This window comes from Chenopodium quinoa, unplaced genomic scaffold (genome assembly GCF_001683475.1).
Source record: "Chenopodium quinoa cultivar QQ74 unplaced genomic scaffold, ASM168347v1, whole genome shotgun sequence".
In the NCBI taxonomy this organism is placed as follows: domain Eukaryota; kingdom Viridiplantae; phylum Streptophyta; class Magnoliopsida; order Caryophyllales; family Amaranthaceae; genus Chenopodium; species Chenopodium quinoa.
This window is the reverse complement of record NW_018743292.1, coordinates 756,536-782,367: the sequence shown is the minus strand read 5'-3', so window position 1 is coordinate 782,367 and position 25,832 is coordinate 756,536. Positions and strand designations below refer to the sequence as shown.

At 33.9% G+C, this 25,832-nt stretch overlaps 2 protein-coding genes and 1 long non-coding RNA gene across 4 annotated transcripts; 2 read left to right on the top strand and 1 right to left on the bottom strand.

Annotated features, from left to right (window-relative positions):
* Positions 1 to 260: 260 nt before the first annotated feature.
* Positions 261 to 8,187, bottom strand: LOC110736165 (DNA topoisomerase 6 subunit B-like). 2 transcript variants are annotated; one of them, XM_021916315.1, is made up of 20 exons: positions 8,007 to 8,187; positions 7,862 to 7,914; positions 7,268 to 7,365; positions 7,024 to 7,129; positions 6,088 to 6,222; positions 5,912 to 5,963; positions 5,766 to 5,830; positions 5,481 to 5,587; positions 5,273 to 5,375; positions 5,059 to 5,144; positions 4,693 to 4,889; positions 3,587 to 3,702; positions 3,406 to 3,491; positions 3,171 to 3,243; positions 2,635 to 2,726; positions 2,400 to 2,538; positions 2,221 to 2,315; positions 1,958 to 2,132; positions 1,235 to 1,387; positions 261 to 905 (listed from the first exon to the last, which is right to left on the bottom strand). In XM_021916315.1, the coding sequence occupies exons 1-19, from the start codon at positions 8,098 to 8,100 to the stop codon at positions 1,241 to 1,243; spliced, it is 2,019 nt and encodes a 672-aa protein (XP_021772007.1). In that variant the 5' UTR covers positions 8,101 to 8,187; the 3' UTR covers positions 261 to 905; positions 1,235 to 1,240. The 2 variants fall into 2 exon arrangements, with proteins under 2 accessions (XP_021772007.1, XP_021772006.1); XM_021916314.1 differs by lacking the exon at positions 261 to 905 and having other exon boundaries at positions 918 to 1,387.
* A 1,186-nt stretch (positions 8,188 to 9,373) lies between these two features.
* Positions 9,374 to 13,346, top strand: LOC110736164. The gene is made up of 3 exons (XR_002514210.1): positions 9,374 to 10,844; positions 11,405 to 12,840; positions 13,006 to 13,346. It is a non-coding gene; the product is annotated as an uncharacterized LOC110736164 (long non-coding RNA).
* Positions 13,347 to 20,073: 6,727 nt separating this feature from the next.
* Positions 20,074 to 25,808, top strand: LOC110736163 (linoleate 13S-lipoxygenase 2-1, chloroplastic-like). Its single transcript, XM_021916313.1, has 9 exons — positions 20,074 to 20,461; positions 21,137 to 21,405; positions 22,202 to 22,442; positions 22,754 to 23,074; positions 23,326 to 23,411; positions 23,596 to 23,706; positions 23,839 to 24,140; positions 24,240 to 24,506; positions 24,841 to 25,808. The coding sequence occupies exons 1-9, from the start codon at positions 20,074 to 20,076 to the stop codon at positions 25,598 to 25,600; spliced, it is 2,745 nt and encodes a 914-aa protein (XP_021772005.1). The 3' UTR covers positions 25,601 to 25,808.
* Positions 25,809 to 25,832: the final 24 nt, after the last annotated feature.

Below are 25,832 nucleotides of genomic sequence, written 5' to 3'. Positions count from 1 at the left end.
AGTAAGTCCGAAATATAAAACATAATTTGAATTCAAGTTATTTCTAACATAACCATTAAAAGATATTATCAATATGTCATCTAAACTTTACACATTCACTTGTAAAAAAATGAATTTCTTGTATCAAAATTCCGTCAACATTCCAAACTTAGTAAGGAATTTGAGGATATTTTAGAAAACGTCACTTTTTACTTGCGTAGATACTAATACTACATTTGGAAAACTGTGACAAATTTGCATCAGGTAGCTCCTACGATGAAAAGGATCTTGTATGCATGGATACTTCAAATCCAAAACATACATTACATACTGTATAATTGAGGTTCAACCCAAAATAAGAGATCAATGGAACGGTCCTCTGGGTGGGTCATCAGACAAGCTTGAGCCATATAAAGCAAAGACAAGTCAGTGGATGATGAGTACATGTGGCTGAATCAAGCAAAGGTTGAGATGAGGTTAAAAAAGACGATCCCAGTCTAAGGTTGAAGGCACGGCACTGCAACAGTTTCAATACCGACAATGGGGAAGAACATAATGCATCTCCACCAAAAGGATGTACATAAACCATTATATATCAACATGTTGAAAGAATATAATACATGGACATAGGAAGATAATACTATAACTGTTTCCTACCATCTCCTTAGCATTGCAATTTCAAGTCAGGTTCACATTAAAAAATAAAAAAAAATAATTAAAAAAAAGTAAGAGCCATGTCAATTATACACTATACAATATGTCAAGTATACAGTTTTCAACATTGACAATAGCCCACAAGTCTGAGGAAAAGCATTCCTTCTATCTGGTTTACCACAGGGAGAGGATGATATCATAACAGATTGACAATCACTCTTCAGTACCGGGGAAAAGGTGATTGGCACACCAACTCACTTGATCATCAAGTCCTTGGAGAAATATGCACAAAGAAAAACATTGAAATTGATCTATGCTTCTATCTATAATATTGTTCAACTTTTACATCCAGTCTCAAATCTTCCATTTACATATTGGAAGGGGAAAGAAAAAAACAACAGAACACATATACAATCCTAAAGACTATAAAAGATTACAGTTAGTTCGCATATAAGTCAGTTACACTCTTTAACATAAAATTTTATTAGTATATTTTCAACCGAAAATAATAGAATTATAGAAAGAAAAAGGAAAAAAAAATTACAACACCCTGAGTGTAAATATAATTTATTAAATAAAAAAATACAGTATGAACTTATACCTGATTCTACTGGAAAAGTCTGAAAACAAAAACAGGACTGTGCAGGTCAATGAAGTTGTTTTCCGATTCTAGTGACTGTACATGAAAAGCTTCTCTAGGTTCATCGCTAACTCCAGCCTGTGTAGCATATTCAAGAGCCATTTCATAATCGACCTGCAAGAACAACAATTATAAAGAAAAGTCACATTAAATGGAAAAGAGAAGGTTGACAATAAAATGATAGCATGATAGCAGCCACTGTGGCTGTTCCTAGAGCAAGTAAGATATACTCCCTTCGGCTGTTATTAATAGCCACATACTTGTATCAAGTACCATCTTTCCTTACATCTTAAAATTATAATTCCAATATGCTACTTCTTGGAATAAGTGGTAAAGAGGAAAGAAATGGCTTAACTATTCTAAACGGTCTTTCTGTAAAATCACGCTGTATCATGAAGGATTCAGTCAGTGTGGACTTTTTACAGGTGGAGGGAGTATGTTTCAATTTGTTGGATGCGTACAAGAATATGTTCAGTGCTTAAAGATAAAGGTAAGATGAGAATATGGATGCAAAGATGGCAGAGCATCACATGAACTAATGACTCAACAGCACAGATATTGGTACCAGGACTCAAGAATATACAAAATCTGATGTACATTCAGAAATATGGCTATGAAATCAAAGAAGATCCTGGCAGAAAGCAGATATATTTTGCCACAGTAGAGGCAAGCTGCTGATCTTACCTGCTCAACATGTCTAGCGAGTTTCTCTTTAAGTGTCTCTGTTGTTAAAGCACGAGTTGACACCTTTCTCAGTATTTCTGCATCCTCGCCTTCATACTTTCTCTTTTTTGATGTATGCAATTGTGCCGCCTCTTTAAGCACATCATAGATGGCATTTGCAGCATCTGGAATGTATCTAACATTTGCAAGAACCAGGAAGGGTGAGCATAAAAAAAACAAATAAATAAAAATACTTAAGAAAGAGAACCAGGGCTTATATTTACTTGCTCATATTTCTCTTTCTTTCCTGTTGTTCCCTGGCCTGAATTCTCTTCACTATCTTGGACTTCAACTGGATACAACATTGCTGAATAGCATACTGTAAACATACCATAGAATGAGAACCAGTGTTTGACCAAATCCAAACTTCATAAGTAAAATTTAAAACTGAGAAAAGACTCACCTTGACTGCCGCAGCTATCTCACTGATGTCATCACCAATGTATTCCTTTCCAGTCCCTTTAAATGGGATTTTTGTGCTAACAATGCTGACAAAGACTCCGACCTTGTCCTGATTCTGGTTAATTTTGTAACTGCCCCAACTGACAAATAAGCTCCCAATGAGATGCTTTCATCAATATAATTTAAGGCACTGCCTCAGAATAGCAAGGACAAGGGCTTAAATAAAAAGCATTTACTTGATCCTCTTTATAGCCGTCCTCGTAACAACATCAGCACCTTGCTCGAAGAGAAGTGGAATTCGGTTGGCAAACCGGAAGATGTTTAAACCCTATAGTAAAACAGAAATTAGACATATAGCCAAACATAGGACTATAGGTGAAAAGGAACCATCATTCACACATTGATAACTTTGAATATTTTCAAACAATTGCCAAGCAGCATGACAACTCTAAATAATACTTCGTATGCAATTGCAAATATAGGCATCTAATGACTGATCACTGATGCTACAAGCCTACAAGGCCTAGGAATTTTTTAGAACAAGCCCATACTGAGTCGTTATAATAACCAAACAATTTTATGACGACAAAACACATTATAATCCGCCTTGTAAATCTATCAAAAGAAAAACAACCTCAAAGCAATGCCTTTCACTAAATTCCTGCCTTTTCTGTCCTTGAGGGACTAAAATCCCAACTTTACATACCTCAATTATTGGCATCACTATTCTACATCAATGGCCAAAATTAACAAAGCTGATGCAACTACTTACTTGTTTAACATCTTTGCCACCAACACTGACTCCAGCTTCTACAAGAAAAGGGTGGCCTTCAAATACTTGAGCACTGCATAGAAAGACATACAGCAGTAATATAATTTCACAGCAAAAGTTGATTAGAATATTGTAGCAATATAATAATTGAGAATAGTTTGTCCATATATACATTATTTCAGCATGATGTCAAGAAAAGAGAAAAATTAAATAGTTCTCAAAAGTAGATACAAACCTGCCAGAGTAAGTAGCAACCATATCAGGATGCAACTCTTTAATGATACCTAACCGAAGATTGTACTCTCCTGCAGGGCTGAGGCACTGCAAGAAGTTCACAAGCCATTAAAATGCTGTAAGAGACAGAGGCAAAAATTTCAATGCAAATTCACCAATGATATAAGCAGCAAGTGGCTTACATCTCCACTAGGATCACCAAATTTAGCCTGACGAAACAACTGATGTATGCGAACGAGCTGCTGTGAGGTGAGTGATTTTACAGCCATTTTAGGGCTAAATTCTGGGCCCATTTCACCTGAAAGTTGACAAAGCATCATCATAATAGATCCATCTGAGTGTCTATAATTAAAAACTTGTATTAGCCAGTTAGCATATATTTGAAACAAAGATAATTATCAATTTCTATGCAATTGAACCATCTCTAACAAGTACTGAGCAATAACAATATGATAGCAAGACAAGATTTTGGCCCTTGTCCATACAGAGATGCTACCAAATGGTAGTTTCACAAGATGGAATCATAAATCTTGTGCTTGTTTGATTTTGATTGCACTTAATTCACAAAGTGAATGAAAATTCCAAGGAAATGGTTGAATCACATCTTATGTGGTTGACATAAATTTTCCAAAATGGAGGATTGCAACTTCCTTCGGAATTGGAAATTCCCCCATAGCATGGGAACTTGGAAAGTTATTTTACTTAACCCCACTCCCTCCCCAACCTCCTGTCATTCACAATTGTCACGAAATTTAAATTCTCATATGACAACCAAACAAGTTTAACCAATTTCCTAGGAATTAAACAAAGAAAGTTAAATCCCTTGAAATGTAAATTACCACAAGAAAATTATTTCCCATTGCAACCAAACAAGTTTAACCAATTTCCTAGGAATTACACAAGGAAAGTTAAATCCCCTGAAATATAAATCACCATGAGAAATTATTTCCCATTGCAACCAAAACAAGATTAACCAATTTCCTAGGAATTACCAAGAGAAATGATTTCCCATTGCAGCCAAATAAGCACTATGTTTCTGTATGTCAGACAGAATTAAGCCTCCTTGACAACTGTTCTGCCCTGTGCTAGAAATAGTTAAGAAGTAAACAATGACAAGATTTTCATAGGCCAACCAGTGATAGGGGAATCACAAGTGCAACACAACCTTCAAATTCACTTTGGGGCATCTCAAAACTCTAATTTTTTAAAAAGTAAATTTCTTTTTTACTTATTACCAGGTACGTAGTACATTATAAATTTATAATGTGTTTCAAAAATATTTTTTTACCAATCAGACGCTGAGCATGAGGTTTTCCTATATTCACGAAATCATGTTGAAGAAACTGTAGCAAATTCTGCTTTGAAGTTTCACCAATAAGCCGCTTAATGAGTAATAGATCAACAGCAGATGGATGATACTTTGTTTCCATGGGTATAGGAGGCATTACATCAGTTCTTCGTGCAAATCCTATGGTCACATTTTTACTGCATAAATAAAATAGATAAATAATTAGCCAATACCTAGAAGGCAACAACATACTCAATGAGAGTTAATCAGTCCGGGGAAGAGTTTAAGTTTTGTTGTTGCATGGAGACAGCCAAAATGCGGCAAGTGAAAGATGCAGAAAACAAGGACAAAAGGGGGACAACATACTCGGGTGTTTCTGAGATATATTTGAAGACAAATTGAGCATAAGGGGTGATGACAGCCATCTGACGCATGTAATGCAATATCTTAGACTGCATGAGCAAAGCATTACCAATAATTAGAAAAAATAATAAGTTTCAAGTTATAGTAACTAAAGAATAAGCTGACAAAGCAAAAACAAACTGTGCCTGGATAAAGACCAAATGACACTACTAAATACCCGGTAGGTAGTCCAATTTCCCTCAATGACAACTTGAATTTCAGCTCCATGCCAACGGTCCTTATTTTCACGTTTTTCATGTATATGAATGTGTGGAATATTCCTAGAAGCAAACCATTAGCATACTGGTCCCATTATGTAAAGTATAAACAATATAGCATTGGAGATACAAACATAAACCCCAGATATTCAGTAATTTCTATCATACCGATGAATGTCAATATCCAGCCTGCAGAATGATACATAATTATGGCCTTTCATTGCTGATGATATCTCTATAGGTAGTCCAGTGCTCATCTTGGACCAAATCAAAGCCTACATAAGTTTGATATGAGTTACATAAGCCTGATAACACTCAATCTATAGCATAAAAAATCACACAGCTTGGAACATAAGCTTGACATCAAAGAAAAGGTACAAATGCTACTATCTAGTGCAACAAAAATCATACAACAAAAGAGCTGCTCAATTTTTAGCTGAAGACAACACATACCATCTTAGCCCCTAATCCGAATTTCCCACGTGTTTGCTTCAGTCCATATTTCGTTCCAGATAAAACTGCATGTAAGGGAAAAATAAAATTAACAACAAAGAAAAAGCAGGGAGATAAGTAGACTCCAAGCATATTAATATTATCACCTCTCCCAAACATATTAGGTATGTCATCATGCGGCATTCCTTTTCCATTGTCCTGCATTAGGTGGAAAACACTATCAACATAAAAGCGGAGGAGAATTCTGAAAATTATCAGAAAATCTGCAAGAGCTTTCAGTAAAAATAAGACCAAATAGACAAAAGGTTGAGATATAAAGCACCTTACATATCACCCTGAAAAAAGAGGCTTCACCGCGGCCTTTGCTAGCTTTTGCAGCAGTCTCTTTAACTTTCTTCCCCAAAGCTGCATTTTTTGCATGGATTTCCAGATCACGGGCTTCCTTTGCCAGGCGTTTCTATGTGAGCAACAAATACTAAGAGGTCAGATCAAAATTAAATATCCTGATCCACATATTCCTCGTTTAAAACCTAGCTAAACTCGTGATATCAGTCACTAACCATACTGGGCTACTGGCATAGAGACCTAAAATTTGTAAAATAGAAATTCAAGAATAAAAACCATATGAACAAATCAATTTGTAAATTTAAAACTCAAGAATAAACCATGACCAAAACCACTACGGGAATAACCATGCTTGGATAATGATGTGAATCGAGTCCCCTCTCTTATAACTATTTTTATTGCTTTATTTAGATACTCTCTTGGTTTTACCTTACTCTTAAAGTAAGGGTTTTACAAGTGAGTTTTTAATAATGTTTTTATTATTTTCTTCGTAGTAGTTATGGGGCCTTGGGTTTCTAAAGTTGTGTTAATTAATTAGTGGGCTCTCTTGGTTCATTAATTAATTATTAGGGCTTTTTATTTAGTTTGCTTGCAGGGCAAGTAGGATAGATTTGTTTTTCCTATATATATACTAGTTGTATGTCAATTATTTGAGGAGGGCGTTTATGAATTAAAAGTTGAGATTATTGAGCTTTTGCTTGAAGAGAACTTTGTTAAGGTTCAAACTAGTTGTTAACTATAGGGTTTTGGGATCGTTGCTCCTAAGATCAAACTTAGAAGTCGTTGCCTTCTAAGACAATCTTTCAAATTTCCACAAATTAAAATCACTTAAATCCTTCCATTAAATTTAAACCGTCAAAAATACGCATTAGATAACTAATTGCATTTGATGGAACACTAAAAGCACACGTACCTCACGAGCTTTAGCTGTCTCATAATCATCATATAATTCCTGATCAACTCGCTCCCGATCAATGAGACCAATCATAGAATTGAACTTACTCTTCCCTATCTCTTCACTTCAATAACAAAAAACAGTAAAAACATGAAATTAGATGCTGAATAAAAACCAGATAATCAAACATCAAACTAGTCAACATGATTAGAAGATGCAATCCATACATTCGTGTCATAGTTCATTAGCTAAAACCACTTACATTGTAACTTCCACAACAGGAAGCTCTGATATAGACTCTGAAGAATCAAGAGCATTTTCAACCAACTCTCTCACAGTAGTGTATAGGGACTTCCCAGGCTGCAATAGACGAATAATACAACATGAAGTAAAGCAATATTATCACATACATTATTTTTCATTACAACCTTTCAACACACCTCAACTTCCATTCATATCTCATTCTGGCAATACCATAAACATTCAGTCGGGACTCGTTATCAGTTAAAAAAATCACAGTGAAAGCACGGTGGAGCAAGGCGTAACTTCAACACCATCCGAGAGATACCGGACCTATAACTATAATCCAACACGTTCTCCTCAGAAAAAAAAAATAAAATAAAATAAAAATAGTGTTATCCCTAATTCACAGCTGACTATTATAAGTTTATAACAAGCTCCAATGTACAATAACCCAAATTTTATATAAATAAATCATCAAGTAAATCACATTCATGTAGTTCAGGCAAGATCATAATGATATCTAAAAAGGGTCTTAGGTCAAAAATTCATTAAAAATCACAAAAATTGGGGATAAAATCACTATATGCTTAAAGAAATTGAGCTCGGAACTTACATTGTCAAATCCAGCAATATTCTTGTTCTCCGCAAAGAATTCCGCTGGTGATTCTGCGAACCCACAAAAATAATATCTTTAATTCATCAATCAAAATCCTAATTTAATCCAAGTTTAATTAAAAAAATCAAACAATTGAACTTACTTTGCTTGAGAACGCTTTCTTTAGTTTTTCTAGGAGTCTTAGATTTCCCCTTTTTGGGCTCAATTGGAACATCACTGTCATCCCCAGAATCCATCGAAGCTAATTCTCTCACAGATTCTTAGGAATTGAATCTGCAAAAATTTCTTCAAATTTGTCGGAAATTAGGGTTTTAGTTTAGAGGAAAAAAGAGGGAAGAGAAAAAGATCTGATGTGGGCAGGTGTACGCTAGAATGATGTACTTGGCCACATTGGAATGGTTAAGATTGGATGATTGCATATCGACGGTCGAGAAGACAGATCAATGTTAAGAATTTGCGTTTTTAAAGCATGTGAAACTTATTTTCTTTGTCTATCCTTCAAATATCTCCCGCCAAAATTAAATCTTTAAATGCATGTGAAAATTGTGTTTAACGGTTTATTATTGAATGAGTCGAATGAAAATTGACCCGAAAATTGGTCCCAAAAATTGACTCAATTCGAACTGACCCGATCCGAACTTGACCTGACCTGAATTTAACCCAAAGTGCTGACCTGAATTTGACTCGAAACCCGAATTGACCTGACCCGACCTGAACAACCCGTTTGCAAGGTCTATTTATAATTGACCTAAATTTTGTGAAACCACTAATGTGTTTAAAGAATTAAAGGTATTACGAAAGACTTTTTTTAGGGAGAAAATTATTTGTTCTTTTGAATTAGATCGATTTTTGCACGAGTTAACTTGGTTTGTGGGCTAGGTTGTATGAAAGTGGGTGGAAAGGTAAGCAATCTTCACCCACCAAAGTGCCAATATTATCCCATTTATAAGGTTGAAATGTACCAAAGGTTGGGTCAAATTAAGTCTTAGATCAAACTCAGGTCATGTTGAGTAAATTTAGCCTTCATACTGAATTTAGGTTCGGGTTTGGTCAAGTTAAAATTGGTTCAAGTTATCGAGTCATTCCCTTTCGTTCGCGTGTAGGTTGGGTTCAATTCAAATCAAATTCGAGTCAGATCTATTTAAGGTTTAGGTTACAGCAAGTTAGGTTAGTTTGTGGATGATTTATGGTTGGTAGTTCAGGTTCGATTTCGATTTGAGTTGGATAATTATCGGGTCGGATAATTTTTAAGCATTCTTGGTTTTGGGTAAAGTTTAGTCAAATCAATACCGGTATGTTCAAGTTGAACCTATATACTATATATAAGTACGCCTTTCATAATTCGATCAAGGTTTATGAATATAATTTTGAACCTATTTAGTTACGAACAAAAGGTATATATATAGTGTGAACATACAAAATGAATCAATACGTTGTTAATGCCAAAATTAATTAAAAAATAATGGGAAAATGGAAACTAATAATCCCACCTTTGGCTTTTCTGCTCAAAACAATCCCACCTCTTTGAAATCTAGAAACAATCCCACCTTTAACCCCCATTAGTAACCTGTTTAAGAAGGTGACTTGACACGTGTCACCTTCTTATTGGTTTTTGTTTTTTTTAATAATTTATTTAAAAAAAGGATAATTAAAAAAATAAATTAATAACCCTTTCCCACTTCCTCGATCCCTTCCCTTGCCGAACTGACTCACCTGGCCTCCCCCAACCGGAGTTTATCCCTCCCCTTGCCGGAGCCACGACAACCTACAAAACCACCATCGCACCTGATTATTAATTTCACTTCTAGCCCCTTTCATCTTCCTTCTTCTCCTAATCCCCCACCTTAACTAGCTCCCCTCTTCCTGCCGGTGCTAGAGCCCCACCCACTAAATTGCAGCCCCTATCCCCTAGTGTATAGCAGCCCTCAATCGACTATTGCTCCAGTTTTGTAAGGTTTCGACTGACAATTGCGCGAGAAATCGGATTTGAGAGGGGAAGAAGATTAGCGTACGGAGGTGAATTGGTGAAGTTGATAGGTGGTTAATGTTTATCGGTGGAGTGGCAGGATGGTGGAGTTAAGACCTGAGAGGTGGTGTGGGTTTTCGGTGTAGGTGGTTGCTAAATGAAAGAGGTTTTTGGGATGTGGTGTCGAGCTAGTGGTGGGGGTGAGTTTCCGGTTAAGGGGTGGAGTTTATATGGGTCGCCGGAGTTGGGTTGCGAGGTCAGCTGGGGTTGGACAGCACAGGCGTGTGATTTAGTCGGGGGGGTTATATGGTGGGTAGGCCTGGTTATTGTGTATGGCTACTCAATGGCAAAAGGGTCGGGCCTAATACTAAAGGGTTTTGACCCTTTAATTTTTTAGTGGACAAGGCTTTTATAAGGTCTTATTTTATAGGGCTTTTATAGGGTTTCCAGTTAGAGCCCAATAATTTAAGAATTAAAATAAAAAGTCCAATAATTGGTTAAGGGTCAGCCCCACTCACCCCTTCTCTGACTTAACCCCAATAACAATTTACAGAAACCTTTCTCTCTCCTCCATTGAAGCGCACTCAGAGTTCTCCATTGAAGTTGCTTCTCAGCTTTTCAGATATCATCATTTTCTCTCTCTTAATCTGTTCCTCAATTTTGATTCATGTTTTCGTTTTGTTAATGTTTGATCGTCGGCATTAGCTTTTTTGTTGCGCATTTTTGGCTCAAATTGTGATACTTTTAATAAGATTGATTAAGAGGAATTATTTCTGTATAATTGAAGTACACATTTCAGTCCTTTAAATCATGTTCCTGAGGCAGAGTATTCGATAATTTGCCATTCGATTAGGTTTGTATTTTGTGTCATTGTGAATCATGATGTATTGTGATGTGGATTAAGGAAGTGCAACTGAGCTTTTAGCATCAAAGTTATGGAGTTGGTTGTGGCAGTTGGCATGTAAGAAGGTGGTTCCTTCACCGGAGTATTCTATCATTTCTTTTGATGAATCGGTTAGTAAGTTTTTGAGAACCCCCAAATGTTGGTTGAATTCAATTTAACTTTTTGTAATTATTGTTTTGGTGATTATGAAGATGAGTTAAATAACCTGTTTCTTTTTGCAAAATTGTTGGTATAGGATGTATGTATGACATTTACAATTTTGTTGTTTTCAATGCCGAATTATGCTTTTCTTCTCTTCTGCAAAGTTGTGATCATTTATGCTTGTGAATTTTGTATACGTTACAGTATATGATATCAAATGTCAATCCTTGCAATACTACACTGTGGTTAATCAGTTCTTTGGGAAGGTATTGATGTAAATTTTGACAGTAGAATAGATATGAAGGTATATACAATTGTATTTTTGTTTAAATTGTTTACGTTTCATTATCTGCCCCTCTGTCGTAGCTCTCATTTCTCACAAGGGAGTAGAGGCATCTCTATGTTTTCAGTGCTTAGTTTCATAGCTTATTCTGTTTCTATCAGCGAAGCTTTAGTCTATGGATGCATTTGGTCCAATAACTCCCATTAACTGTTGGTAATCTTTCTAAGCTTGCTTGCAATTGTGCAGTGTGTTCCTTAATATGGATGATGATACTACTACTACTACTACTACTTCTATGGCACGTGATGATGGATATAATGAATACATCACTCTGCAACGAAAGAGAAAAAAGAGATCTAAAGTTTGGAGAGAGCTTATTGAAGGGAAGAATGTTCAAGGTTAGAGAATTGCTACATGTACGTGTACATTGTAATTCTATTTTATCTGTACATCGTAATAGTGGTACATCTCATTTGAAGCGTCATTTAGAGAGGTGTACAAATAGGCCTCTAGGACTTACATTTTAGGAAGATAGTGATGAAGAAAATTTTGTTTTTGACATGAATGAACTTCAAAAAGAGATTCTTAATTTCATTATTGAGGGAGGTCATTCATTCACTATGGTTGAAGAACAAGGATTTAGGAGAATGATGAAAAGAGCTACCCCTAAGTTTAAACCATTTGGCCATGCAACCACAAAGAGAGATTTATTGAAGGCTTATGTATTGGAGAGGGATGTTGTCTAATGTTTCGGGTAGAATTTGTTTAACAACCGATAATTGGAAATCAAATCATACTAGACATCATTTCATTTGTGTCACTTCTCACTTTGTTGATGAGTGGGAAAAGGTAAGTGTGATTCACAATTTTTTGGAGTTGTTTTATGAGGTTACTTAGCTTGTATGTTTTCGACGGTGAATTATCCTACTTCTAATGTGTATTTTAAAGGTGCATGGATGGTGCATCACCATTTGCTTGAGGCGGAGAAAGGTTCTTATGATTATTTAAAGGAAATGGTGAAACCAATGCTTGAAAAATTTGACAAATATTGGTCGGATTACAATTTGTACTTGTCATGTGCCGCCATTCTTGATCCGAGGTACAAAGTGAAATTTGTGGAATATTGTTTTAATAAGTTATATGGATGTGTAGAGGCCTCAAGACGAATTAACTTGGTGTTGGGAACTATGAAGTCAATGTTTGAGGACCATAAGTTGCAATATGCTAGTAGTTCACCTATTGTAGTTGCTCCTTCTCCACCTAGTACTTCCGGAGCTAGAAAATACTTTGATGATTATGACCATTTTGTCGGTACTAGTGCAAGGTCTCAAGTAGGAAAGTCACAACTTGAGATGTACCTAGATGATGATGCTTTAGATCTCAATTCACAATTAGATATTTTGGAGTTTTGACATCAAAGTTCTATGAGGTATCCTGTGGTATCTAAGATGGCACGGGATTTGTTGACTATTCCTGTGAGTACTGTAGCTTCAAAGTCTGCTTTTAGTATTGGAGGAAAGACTGTTTCGGCATCGCGAAGTTCATTAAAGTAAAAAACAATTCAAGCTTTAGTATGTATGCAAGATTGGCATCGTGAAAGCAATCAAGTAGAGGTTGATAGTGAACTTGAAGATGAAATCATTGAAGAAGAAGAGGATGATGATGCAGATCCTTTCTACTAGGTAATATTCTCCTGTTCATTTCTCTAGCCTAGAATACAGTAAGGAAAGACAACCTTATTTCTGTTTTAAATCTAGCAAAAGGAGCTCATAATTTGCTGGTTCTGTACATTAGCCTGTATATACTCTTATTCTTTGGCAGTGTTGTTGAATTAATGCTGCTGCCAGGGATGTGTGCTTGTTGGTGGGACTATTTGGTTGGCTTGCTGGTCATCTTGCAGTGTTGTTGATAATTCTGCTTCTGGGATGCTGCTGGATACTTCTTGCTAGGCTACTGTCTCTGTTTTGCCAGGTTGCTGAAGCTGCCAGCTGCTTGTTCCTGCTTTGCTGCTGGTCATGGAACTTGGAGTAGTCACATTATATTGCAATAGTTCTTAAACATTATATTGTTTGTGGTTCTGTAGCCTTATATATTGTTTATTTTTTTCATTAACTGTAAACAAGAGTATTTTTTCTAGATAATATTACCTTCATCAGCATTCCTTTCTAATACGAAATGTCATTCCACATACTTTGTATGTTTATACTCCCCTCCTAAGTAAATAATTGTCATTTCGTACCAATACTCCAAGGATTAAATACATAAATGATGACAATTTTACAAATGCATCATATCATCAATATTTTCAAGTAAAGGGAAACTTTGAGCAGATTTGTCACCACACGGAAACTCTGATAGCAGAAAGTAGAAGTTAATGGCCCATTTCACTTTTACCTCAACCTTGACCCGCTAAATATTCATCTTGATCCGCAACCGACCCGCACCGACCCGCCCAATAACCACCCCTAATGGTGGGTTAGGTGGTGTTTGGTGTGTGGGGTCAAGTAGTGGCCAAGTGGTCTGGTGGGAGGGGGTAGGGTTGGGAGTTCGTGGTGGAGGTTAGTGGGGATCAAGTGGTGGCTGTTATGGTGGTTATGGAGAGGCGGTGGTGGTGCTGCCATTGAAGAAGTTGGGAGGTGAGAGGTAGGAAGAAGGAGATATAAGAAATTAAAAAAATATATAAATAAAAGTAGTAACCTATTAAACAGGTTCTAGGTAAAAAAAAAAACTCATTTTGAGCAGATGAGGGTCAAAGGTGGGCAAATAAATTAACTTTTAAGTTCATTGAATATAATGCTCTCATAAATTATAATATGGGGTGATATATATAATAAAGTAAACAATAACAAAAAATTGTTTGAAAAATTACTTTGCCTTACACCCACTTAACTATTCACATGTATACCTAGAAACAAAAGTGTATTGTAAATGAGTCATATACTTTCATAAACGGAGAAAACAACATAATAGATGAATCCTTATATCTATTTAATTATACTCCATATCTTATGAATTATTTTTTTTTTGGACGGATCCATATCTTATGATCTTATCTGTCTCTAAACACTTCCTTTTCTCTTTCCTACCAAAAGAAAGAAAACTCAATTTTTGTTTATTAAATTAACATATCTTTGTCTATGTATATAGGCATGTAGCTCTTGTCTTGAATTCTTCACGATGATGACGGAGTAGTAAATGAGAACTTGATTTTTAACAAACCATCATAATGATCATATCTAAATATCTATTAATGAAGTTATGTAAATCGATTTCTAACAAACCATCATCTTCAAATCATCAAATGTACTAGTATAGTGAATCATGCTTTATAAAAATAAAAAATAAAAAAGTATGGTGAATCATACTTTTTCATCTTAAAAATTATTTTGGAACATTAATGATTAATGCATTTAACAAAAATAATTTTTTTTTTCCTTTTAGAAAAAAAAAATTTCCTTTTAGAAGAAAATAATTTTTTTGTAAATATATGCTTAATCAACAAAATTATATAAAATGCTAAATACCGCCATCATTTCAAGCAAACTGACAATCTTACCCTTACTAGACCTTAACCCATTTTTCACCCTTACTTTTTTTTCTCTCTCCTCAAACACCAACCACCCACCTTTTTTACCACACAACCTCCACAACCACATATTTAGGGTTTACCGGGAAACAATTGGCGGCGCGACCTTAAGCGGTGGAGCCGGCACGGACTCAGGCAACGACGAAATAGGTGGAAAAGAGGTAAGTAGTTTCCGCTTTGTGTGCATGTTTTTTTTTTTCCTGATTTTCGTTTTTTTATGCAATAAGTGGCTGGTAACCAGAGGCGAAAACCGGTTACCAGCACCGGTAACCGGCGGTGAAAACTGGTTGACAGCAGCCGGTAACTGGTTTTCAGCTTCGGTTACTAGCGACGGTCAACCGAATCTGGCGTCCGGTTATCGGTAGTGGGCAACCCGTTTCACCTCCGGTACCAGCCACCATATTTTAAATTTCTTTTTTTGAACTTTTTCTGTTTTTTATAAGAAAACTGAGCAAATTTTGAATTAGGCTCCGATTACCGTCCACGGTAACCGGTTTTGGCATTCGGTAACCGTGCATAACCGGAGCTGAAAACCGGTTACCGTGGACGGCAACCGGTTTTGAACTTCAGTCACCGGTTTTGACCTCCGGTCGACCATGGTAACTGGAGCCCAAAACCGGTTATCGTCCATGAAAACTGATTATCGTCCATGGTAACCGGAGGTCAAAATCGGTTATCGTGGAGCTCTGGTTGACCCCCGATTCGTTTTCCGTTGAGCCACCTCGATCACCATCCATTTCTCGTCGACTTTCGCCTTCATTGTGGCTGTCTGGTGTAGAAGGTGGTGGTTAACATGGTTGCGATTGATGAAGTGATGAACTAATGTTAGAGAAAGAAAATGAGAAAAAAAAGTTAATAAGGGCAAGATTGTCAGTTTACTTAAAATGATGGCGGTAACGATAAATTTAAATGGCGGTATTTAACACCCCAAAATATTTTGTAAACCACTGAGGTTGAGCTATCCGATCCGGAAATCGCTTTTTGAGTACTTCGAACCCAAAACAATTAAAGTACGGAGTAACAAAATAAAATTATAGTTAAAAACAAGCTCACCTAGTCACCACCCAAAAAAAAAAAAAAAAAAAAAAAGCAATTAAAACTTGAAAAATGGAGAAGAAAAAATAAAATTGTATCATATATACTACGTATTTATGTCAGTACAAATGTCTCATAATAATTGTATGGACCATATTTTATACTTGTACTACATATTCAATATGGTGTATATAGGACTATATAATGTGGACCACTGGTCCATACCCAACTCAATTCCGGGCTTCTGAAGCTTTTGATTTCCACGATAAGATATGTTATAGTATGTATCCTGGCCCTTTGTGGTTGTAATTTAGATTATTATCAAAATCTACCCGATCCGAAAATAACACGATTAGTTAGTTTTGAAGTGAGCTAAAAGGACTCGAACTTAAATCTAAATCACTGAACATGGACACATAATATTGACATAATGCCACAAGTCAAATTATATACGACTATTGTCAATCTTGATTTACACATCTAACTTGACAACTCTACTACTCTCTTTGTTTTAAAATACATGTTCTGACTTTTGCACTATTTATATACGATTACATATCTTTGACCAATATTTATTTTTTGTAGTGCATGAGATTAAAATAGTAATGTAGATGTGTTACTAGTGTTAGTATTGTCTCACTGTATAGTTGAACTTAAGGTATCTTAATTTTTCAGCACTTTATCATTCATGGACATTACGGTGTCTTAAATTTTCAGATTTTTTTTTTTCTTTTTTTTTTTCATATAAGGTGCTTAGCATGTGTTCTCAAATATAGCCTAACCTGCTAATATTTTTGAAAAAACGTAAATAGAATTTTATGTTTAAATAAATTGAATGGGACTATTCAAAAAAAAATGAATGGGAAATTTAGCTCTTGTTTTTATATTTTATTTTATTTGTCCTTGTACTTTTGTAGGTTAATTATCCACGGTAAAACAATTGTGTCCTATTTTAATTTTTAGCTCTTCAATAAATACCCGAGCCCACCATATATATACAGTAACAAATAGCCCATTACGTCGGCCAGTTGTCCAATCGCTAACTAATGGGCCTCATTAACTCCTGTTAAGATACTTTGCTAGCAAGTAGCAACTTGATAAAAAAACATATGGAACATAGTTTCACTAGTTTCTCACCAATTATAAGTAAAGGACAAAGTGATGGTATACAATCATATCAATGTCTAATCCATCCGTATAACCAAACAAATGACAATGCTGACAAAAAGTTATACCCATAACGAATAAAAATTAAAAATTAAAAGTTTTGAACAGATTATTTTGTGTGCGGTTGGTTACACCATATGGGCGCTTGTAAAAAAATAAAGTAACATCTATAATACCAACCGAATTACCCTGTAATACTGATTGAGTATCCCCTATAACACTAATGAAGTAACCCCTGTAACACTGATTGAGTAATCCTTACAACACTAATGAAGTAACCCCATGATAATGAATGGGAAATTTCTTAAATTATTTCATAGCTAACAACTTGTCGACAGGTAACCGTCACTATACCACAGCTAACAGTCATCTCCACAGCTATAATTTGTTGAATATGCCTTAAATTTGTCAGTTTAAATATATATATATATATATATATATATATATATATATATATATATATATATATATATATATATATATATATATATATATATATATATATATATATATATATATAGGGATTTGCTAGAATGAGAAATGAGAATATGAGAAAGTCAGTTAAAAACTGTCACGTGTCCCTTATAAAGTACAAAGTACATAAGAAAGGAATATTTGCTTTTTAAAAAATTAGGAAGTGGGACATATGCCAACTTTTAAGTGGTTTTCTCATATTCTCATTTTCATTCTAGCAATTCCCATATATATATAATTGCTAGAATGAGACATGAGAAAGCCACTATATATATCGAATTGTTGTCATCGTGAGCTAATTATTTCTTGACATATTATGATTGTAGAGATATAAAATGAAGTGAGTGTATTGTTTAGTGGTTGTGTTGTACTATAAAAAGTCTAATGACTAGTGTGATGCACGAGTTGTATCGACATATATAACGAATGGAGAAGATGTAAATGTGAAATATGGAGGTGAAGGGGAAGATGAAAGGATAAGGATGGGAGAAAATTAACTAAAAAGAAAGAAATTGATTAGGACTTAGGAGGTAGAAAACAAAATGAACTCATAATGATTGAATGATATTTTTATGGAAATGTTAGTGTGAAGGAGGGGATAATTATCATTACAATTATTTACAAATCAAGTATTTCCAAAGATAAATAAAATTTGATGTAAAGAATCCTAATTCCAAACTCACATACTTATCATCATAGCGAGCACAATGCAACCCTACAATATTGTCAATTTGTGAACTCTATCCTTTAAATTTATTCAGAATTTCAAACAAGGATAGTAAGGGCTTGGCTCTACCACGCTTAGTTCCTCTTTAATTTTGATTATGTTTTTATAATTTGTTTTTTCTTTCTTTATTGCCCTTTCTTTTTTCTTATTGTATGCCTCTTTTAAATCAAACAAAATAAATCCTCATGACTTAGTTTCTTTTATTTTATTTATTTATATAATATAAAATAAATTGGAAAAAATTTATGTTAATGACAAAAGCTTAAGTTCGTTTCTAGTGTGAACCCTTATCAAAAACTTAAATACACGAATTACTTGTTTAAATTTCATTAAACACCCAATCATAACTTAAAATTCTTGAAACAAAAGTAAACTTAATAAGACTTTTAAGTAAAATGAGAAATTCACATCAATAGTCTTTTGTGTCTTAATGCTAGTTTTGATAATTAATAGTGTTTCCATAGGGAAAAATAACTTTTTTCTTGTTACTTCGTTCAATCTTTATATTTTGTAAGGAGGTTAATATTTAAGGGTTTTTACATGCAAGGAATAGAGTCTATGTTACTACGTATTCTTCTTCTTACTCTCAATGTGCGTCATAATTATTCTATATTTAAGTTGTTATAGTGTTTTTATAGATATTTAATAATTTCAGTCATACAACATTTAAAATATAAGTCATAACTAACAAATGCATATTAAGTTGTATCAAATTACGCTATCATTAAAATACATTGATATTAATCTTCTTTGATCTGTTAATATTAATTTTTGTAACTCCTTTGATCTGTTAATATTAATCTTCTTAATTAGTTGTGTTAAAATGAAAAACAAATTTGTGTGCTCCCTTTTACAATTTTAATTACAATGATAAACGTGTAGAATTATTTTAGTTTTAATGGAAACTAATAATCCCAAATTTGGTTTTTCTGCTCAAAACAATCCCACTTTTCGAAATCTAAAAACAATTTTATTTATTGTTCTCCATACATATATATTGCATCTATATCATTACTCATTAGTAATTGAATACACCAAAATCTTTTTTTTTTTTATTATTATAATAATTATTATTTTTTTTATTTTTTTTAAAGTTGTATATATATCTCCTTGGAAAAAGATATTGTGTTACACGAATTATTACATAGTAGTTCATACTTTGTAATTAATTAGTTGGAATTTTTTACGGAAATAACAATTGATCGATGACCAATCAATATTAACTACAGTAAACTTTTATTTATTTTGTATTAATTTAAAAATCCGAGCATTGACTAGGAGTAATTACTTATATAGTAAAATAAAAGAGAGAATTTTCATTATATTACCATTAAACACACAAAGTAATACGGAAAATAAATAAGAATATCTTTGTGGACGGACTTTAATACGGGAATATTGAAACATCTTTACGAAGTTGAGCAGATCGAGGGAGTTTTTAACACTTCATATATATAATAATTGTTATATTATATGTATAATATAACAATTTTTTGATTATATGTATAATATAATAACAACAGTTATGTTATATAAAATAATTAACAATCAAAAAACATATAATTATATCAACAATAATTCATCAATGATAACACACCAATTATTCAATTCTGCAATTTTGTGTCCATGAGTAGTAATGTGCCCATAACTCTTACGTAATACGAGTATATCATACATATTTATCATTATTATATGATAATTGCATAAAAAAAAAAATCATTACATGAATACCTGCTCTAGATATTTCTTTCTTGTAATAATCACATGGTTCACACAAGCTGTAATTGCATAATGTATTCCAAATTTAGTAATATTATTATTCCATGCATGCCCTTCTCACCATCTATAAAAGGAATAATATATCATACCAATTTTTTCATCCCAAAAAAATAAAAATAAAATAAAATTATATTATCTAAAATAAAGATGTTGAACACATCCACCAATAATATTAGCAAAACCTCATCACCTTTTTTGTTGCCAAAGCCCTTTGTTAATGGAAATGAAACAAATTTTGTTCAACTATACAATTCTTCTAGGGTAAATAACGCATCAATTGGTGCATTATTTTCTAGGAAGTTGTATGGTGGTGGTGCCGTGACTAGGGCACATCGTGGTCGAAATGGCCGCCTTAGAGTTAAAGCAGTAGCAGCCATAGGTGGTGAACAAGCTGTGAAGGTTAAGGCCACCATTTCAGTACAACCAGCGATTGGTGTTTTGACCAACCTTGGTATTAACCGAGGGCTTGACGATATGACTGATTTGTTGGGTAAATCCATCCTCTTGGAGCTTGTTAGTGCTGAGGCTCAATCGAGTAAGTAAATGACACGTTGATATGATATTACAACGAGTTTTATTTATGATGCTATTCTATCTAGTGGGTAGATTACTCATAATTTGATGATGGAGTATAAACGTTGTTATTAGTCTTATTACCAATGCAAATATTACTTCTATACTAAGTAAGTAACATGCAACTAAATAGAAAGTAACATTCTATTCATCTAGAAAGACTGAAAGACAATTTAATACAAAACGTATTATACTACTATGTTTTTCTTGAAAGGAGAATTATTGAACGACAATGAACTTATCAGAGGTGGACAAAATATATGTTGATACTTTTTTGAAACCCTTTTTTTATTTTTTGAAACACATATATGTTGATACTTATTATAATAGAGTGCAATTATTGGACTAATAAATTATTTGTACCAAAAAAATTGGACTAAATAATAATTATACATTATGTGACTTAGCTACTAACTCCCTCTAATCCTAAAAGTTCAACTCATTTGACTTTTGTGACATTTAAGATTTGAAATTTATATTGTGACAAATCTACTAACAATATCCCACCTGCTATTCGTGATTTATTATTATTTTTTTTTTAATAACAATATAATTAAATGAATATTTTAAACGGTACATACATAAAAAGTAAATGAGTCGAGTTTTTAATTATTTTTTTTGTATCTTGTTGTCAAAGAATCGGGATTGGAGAAGACAACAATCAAAGGATACGCCCACCGAACAAAAACGGAGAAAGGATTGGTAAAATATGAATCAGATTTGGTAGTCCCACCAGAATTTGGAGAAGTTGGTGCTGTACTTGTTGAAAATGAACACCATACAGAGATGCACCTCATTGACATTGTCCTTGATGGTTTGCCTTTTGGTTCAGTACAATTTAATTGCAATACTTGGGTCCATGCCAAATTCGACAACCCTGAAAAAAGGGTTTTCTTTACTAATAAGGTACGAAGTAATACTCTATATGACTATAAGTGACATACTTTAACTCTTATTTTTATTTTTATTTTTTTTTCTATTTATATATGGAGTATTATTTTTGACTTAATTTTTTTTTTACTTGTATATAATTACTATCAATTTTATATTATACATTGTCTTTATTGATATATAATTAAAGATTTTAGAAATCAAACATTTGTCTCGATATGCATGACAACTGATCACAAGTGCTAGTATGTCACTTACGGAGTAAAAAAAGGAAAAAAAAAAAAGAAGAGAGAGTATTTCATAAGTTTTTATACAAATTATTTTATTGTAAGTTTAATTTATATGTCATTGATTGTATATACAGTCTCATCATACGAGTCTTAGGTTAGATTTAATTATATAATTAATATTAATTACTTTTTATTTGGTACAAATTTTCGACATTAGAATTGTTTCATGTTAATTATGAAGTGTTTTCAGTTTAGTTTGACAAATTGATGATTGGTCACCTAGCGTGTCTGAGATCAAAATTGATGGTATTAATGGTTTATATTGGTTTTAATTGTTAACCAATAGTATTTGATAAAATCACTTAATTGCAAATACTAAGAACCTATCTAGTTTTGTGGCTTTGTATAAAAGAGACACACACACAAAAAAAAAAGAAAGAATGATTTTATCCTTTTTTTTTTTTTTTTTTTTTTTTCAAATTTATGAATTTTCAAATAGTTGGAAATAAAACTCTAACATTGATTTTGATATATTATTGTACAATCATTAAGTAACGATTATTTAATTTACATACATGTAGTCATACTTGCCATCACAAACACCAGCTGGATTGAAGAAGTTAAGGGAAAAGGAGCTTAAAAGTTTGAGAGGCGATGGAAAGGGTGAGCGCAAGAGCTTTGAAAGAATATATGATTATGACATTTACAACGATGTTGGCGATCCAGATAGAGATCCTGCATTGGCTAGACCCGCTTTGGGTGGTAGCAAAGAACTTCCTTACCCTCGACGTTGTAGAACTGGACGTCCTCCTACTAAGACAGGTATTAATGACGTTTCTCTTTACATGGTATTCAAGATGCACACTTACCTTGATGAATATAACAAAATACGAATTGAACTATTTTTTTTATTAAATTTAATCAACAAAATCCGTAAAACAAAAGTGATATTTTGAATATATTGAGAATAAAATTAAAGTTTATCAATTTAATAAACAAAATTTGTTTATGAGCAATTGCGAGACCCATCATTATTAAAAAAATGTTGATTTATTTACCATTTTGCCACTTGATAAATGGGGGCTTTCTCGAATATACGTAAACAAATCTTATGAATGCAATCTCATGTGCAGATCCAAGTTCGGAAAGCAGATCTAATAATGTGTATGTACCTAGAGATGAACAATTCTCAGAGGTGAAGCAAGCACAATTTGGTTTCACAACCGTGTACTCGGTGTTGCATGCTGTGATACCATCATTAGAGACCGCAATGGTTGATCCTGATCAAGGATTTCCATACTTCACTGCCATTGATTCGCTATTCAACGAAGGGGTTAGCTGTCCTGGATTGCAACAACATGGAGTCTTGCAAAATATGTTGCCTAGGCTCATTAGGGCCGTCACTGACATTGAAAAAAATATGCTTCGTTTTGAGCTCCCTAAGATATTTGATCGTATGAACTTTTTCTAATTACTTTCAATTTAATTAATAAGTCTTAATAACTTGTTACTCTAGAATCTAGATTATTCTGATACGCTTTGTCTTTATCATAACTTTGACTAAATGTTATGGTAAAAGTCAAAACGTGTCAGATATTCAAGAATAAAATTAATAAAGGGAGTAATAGTTTCAACATAATTGACAATTTAGACTAATTAAGCTAAGTAATTAATTAACACAGTAAATTTTATGGTTGACTTGCAGGGGATAGGTTTTCTTGGTTTAGAGATGAGGAGTTCTCTCGTCAAACTCTTGCTGGCTTGAATCCTTTGAGCATCAAACGTGTCACGGTATAATATACAAATTTAATATACAACTAATACATGAATTCATATACGAACTTTTACTATATAGTTCTTGTAAAATGCTAAAGGTCGAAGGCTTAATTAACCACTAAATGTGCATAATCTAATTATCTAATCCGTCAATAAAGTCAAATGAAATTGTAAACAAATTAGCATGTCATTTATACAGGAATGGCCACTAAAGAGTAATCTGGATCCTAACATCTACGGTCCACCCGAATCGGCTTTTACAACAGAGCTCATACAGAGCCAGATAAAGGGATCCATGACGCTTGATCAGGTTCTTATAAGATCGATTATATATGTTGTTCAATTATCCATATTTTAAATTTTTTTTTGAGCATTATATGTAAATTAATTAATATTTCATACTTGTTGAACCAACTAAGAAAAATGATCATACATATTGCAGGCATTGAAAGAAAAGAAGTTGTTCATAATTGATTATCATGACATGTTTATGCCATACGTGAACAAAGTAAGGGAGCTCAAAGGGACAACATTATATGCTTCGCGAACTTTGTTCATCCTTAATGATGATGGAACACTAAGACCTTTAGGTATTGAATTAACTCGGCCTCCAGTAGATGGGAAGCCTCAATGGAAGCAAGTGTATATGCCGGGAACCAGCGCCACTTCTGGCTGGCTTTGGAAGCTTGCTAAGGCGCATGTCCTTGCCCATGATTCGGGCTACCACCAACTTGTTAGCCACTGGTACGGTCCAAATATTGATAAAATTAAAGTAACTTTGGTTTAAATATTTTTTGTACCATGAAGACTAATTAGTCTATGTTCACTTGATGATTATTGTAGGCTTAGAACTCATTGTTGCACGGAGCCTTACATAATTGCTGCAAATCGTCAATTGAGTGCAATGCACCCAATATATAGGCTATTGCACCCTCATTTTCGATACACCATAGAGATCAATGCTCTTGCTCGACTAGCTTTGATTAATGCAGGCGGTATCATAGAGGGTTCCTTCTCACCCGGGAAGTATGCCTGTGAGATTAGCTCTGTCATCTATGGCTTGGAGTGGCGATTTGATAATGAAGCCTTACCAAATGACCTAATTAGCAGGTAATTTAAAATACAATTTTGCAACATCAATTTGGATGGTAATAAAGCATGAATTAAAATCTTGTCAAACGGAATGTTCAATTAATGTAAAATTGGAAAATGATATACATATCCCTTAGGGCTACATATAAGAAGTTAAAAATGAAAAATATAAATGAAAGCATAACATTAATTATACTGATTTTCGCGTGAATTTATCATGTATGCATAAATTAATTTAAAAATAGAATATATACTAAATTCTTATTTGTAACCCTAAGGGCTACATGTATCATTACCCTAAATTAATCAGTGATATTATTGAGTCACGTTCGTTGTATTTGAATTATTATAGGGGATTGGCAGAAGAAGATGCATCAGCACCACACGGATTAAAGCTAACAATAGAGGACTACCCATACGCGAATGATGGCTTAGAGTTATGGTATATCCTCAAGCAATGGGTGGCAGATTACGTGAACCACTACTACAAAGATCTGAGCCTAGTAGAATCGGATCAAGAGCTTCAAGCTTGGTGGACGGAGGTAAGAACCGTAGGGCACGGAGACAAGAAAGACGAGCCATGGTGGCCGAGCCTCAAAACAAACGACGACCTAATCCAAATTGTGACAACCATAATATGGGTGACTTCAGGGCATCATGCAGCCGTAAACTTTGGACAATATGCCTATGCGGGTTACTTCCCTAATAGGCCTACTGTCATGAGGGCTAAGATGCCTACGGAAGACCCCACTAGCGACGAATGGAAACACTTTATTGATAAACCCGAGGAGACACTTCTTCGAAGTTACCCTTCTCAAATACAAGCTACTAGAGTTATGGCAATTTTGGACGTGCTTTCGGGTCATTCACCCGACGAAGAATATCTAGGTGAGAATATGGAGCCTTCATGGGAAAATGAACCTATGATAAAGGCGGCTTTCGAGAAGTTTAACGGGAGATTGAAGGAGTTAGATGGGATCATTGATGAGAGGAATGCTAATGAGAACTTAAGGAATAGAAATGGAGCAGGTGTTGTGCCTTATGAATTGTTGAGGCCATTTTCTGAACCTGGTGTTACTTCTATGGGAGTTCCTAATAGTATTTCCATTTAAATTAAACATTATATTGATTAAGTTTGCACAAGAGCTAGTATTATTGTGACAATTAAGTTGATTAAGTGCTAGTTTTTTTAAGCAAAAATAAAATTTAAAATTGAAAGTGAGCAAATAAAAATAACCTCCTTTCAATTGTGTGCACTTTTTACAATAATGGAATGTTATTTTGTCCTTCCTTAATACAAATGGAATATTATTTTGTCCTCCCTTTTATTTCGTATGGGATGAT

Bases quoted from the DNA above. Each gene is read 5' to 3' on its own strand.
- LOC110736165 (XM_021916315.1), bottom strand. From the start codon at position 8,100: ATGGATTCTGGGGATGACAGTGATGTTCCAATTGAGCCCAAAAAGGGG. The intron at 3,244-3,405 runs GTTTGTATCTAC...CTTTCTATGCAG, and splicing joins GTTGCTACTTACTCTGGCAG to TGCTCAAGTATTTGAAGGCC. The intron at 2,539-2,634 runs GTAAATGCTTTT...CTTATTTGTCAG, and splicing joins ACGGCTATAAAGAGGATCAA to TTGGGGCAGTTACAAAATTA.
- LOC110736163 (XM_021916313.1), top strand. From the start codon at position 20,074: ATGTTGAACACATCCACCAATAATATTAGCAAAACCTCATCACCTTTT. The intron at 23,075-23,325 runs GTATGAACTTTT...GTTGACTTGCAG, and splicing joins GCTCCCTAAGATATTTGATC to GGGATAGGTTTTCTTGGTTT. The intron at 23,412-23,595 runs GTATAATATACA...TCATTTATACAG, and splicing joins TGAGCATCAAACGTGTCACG to GAATGGCCACTAAAGAGTAA.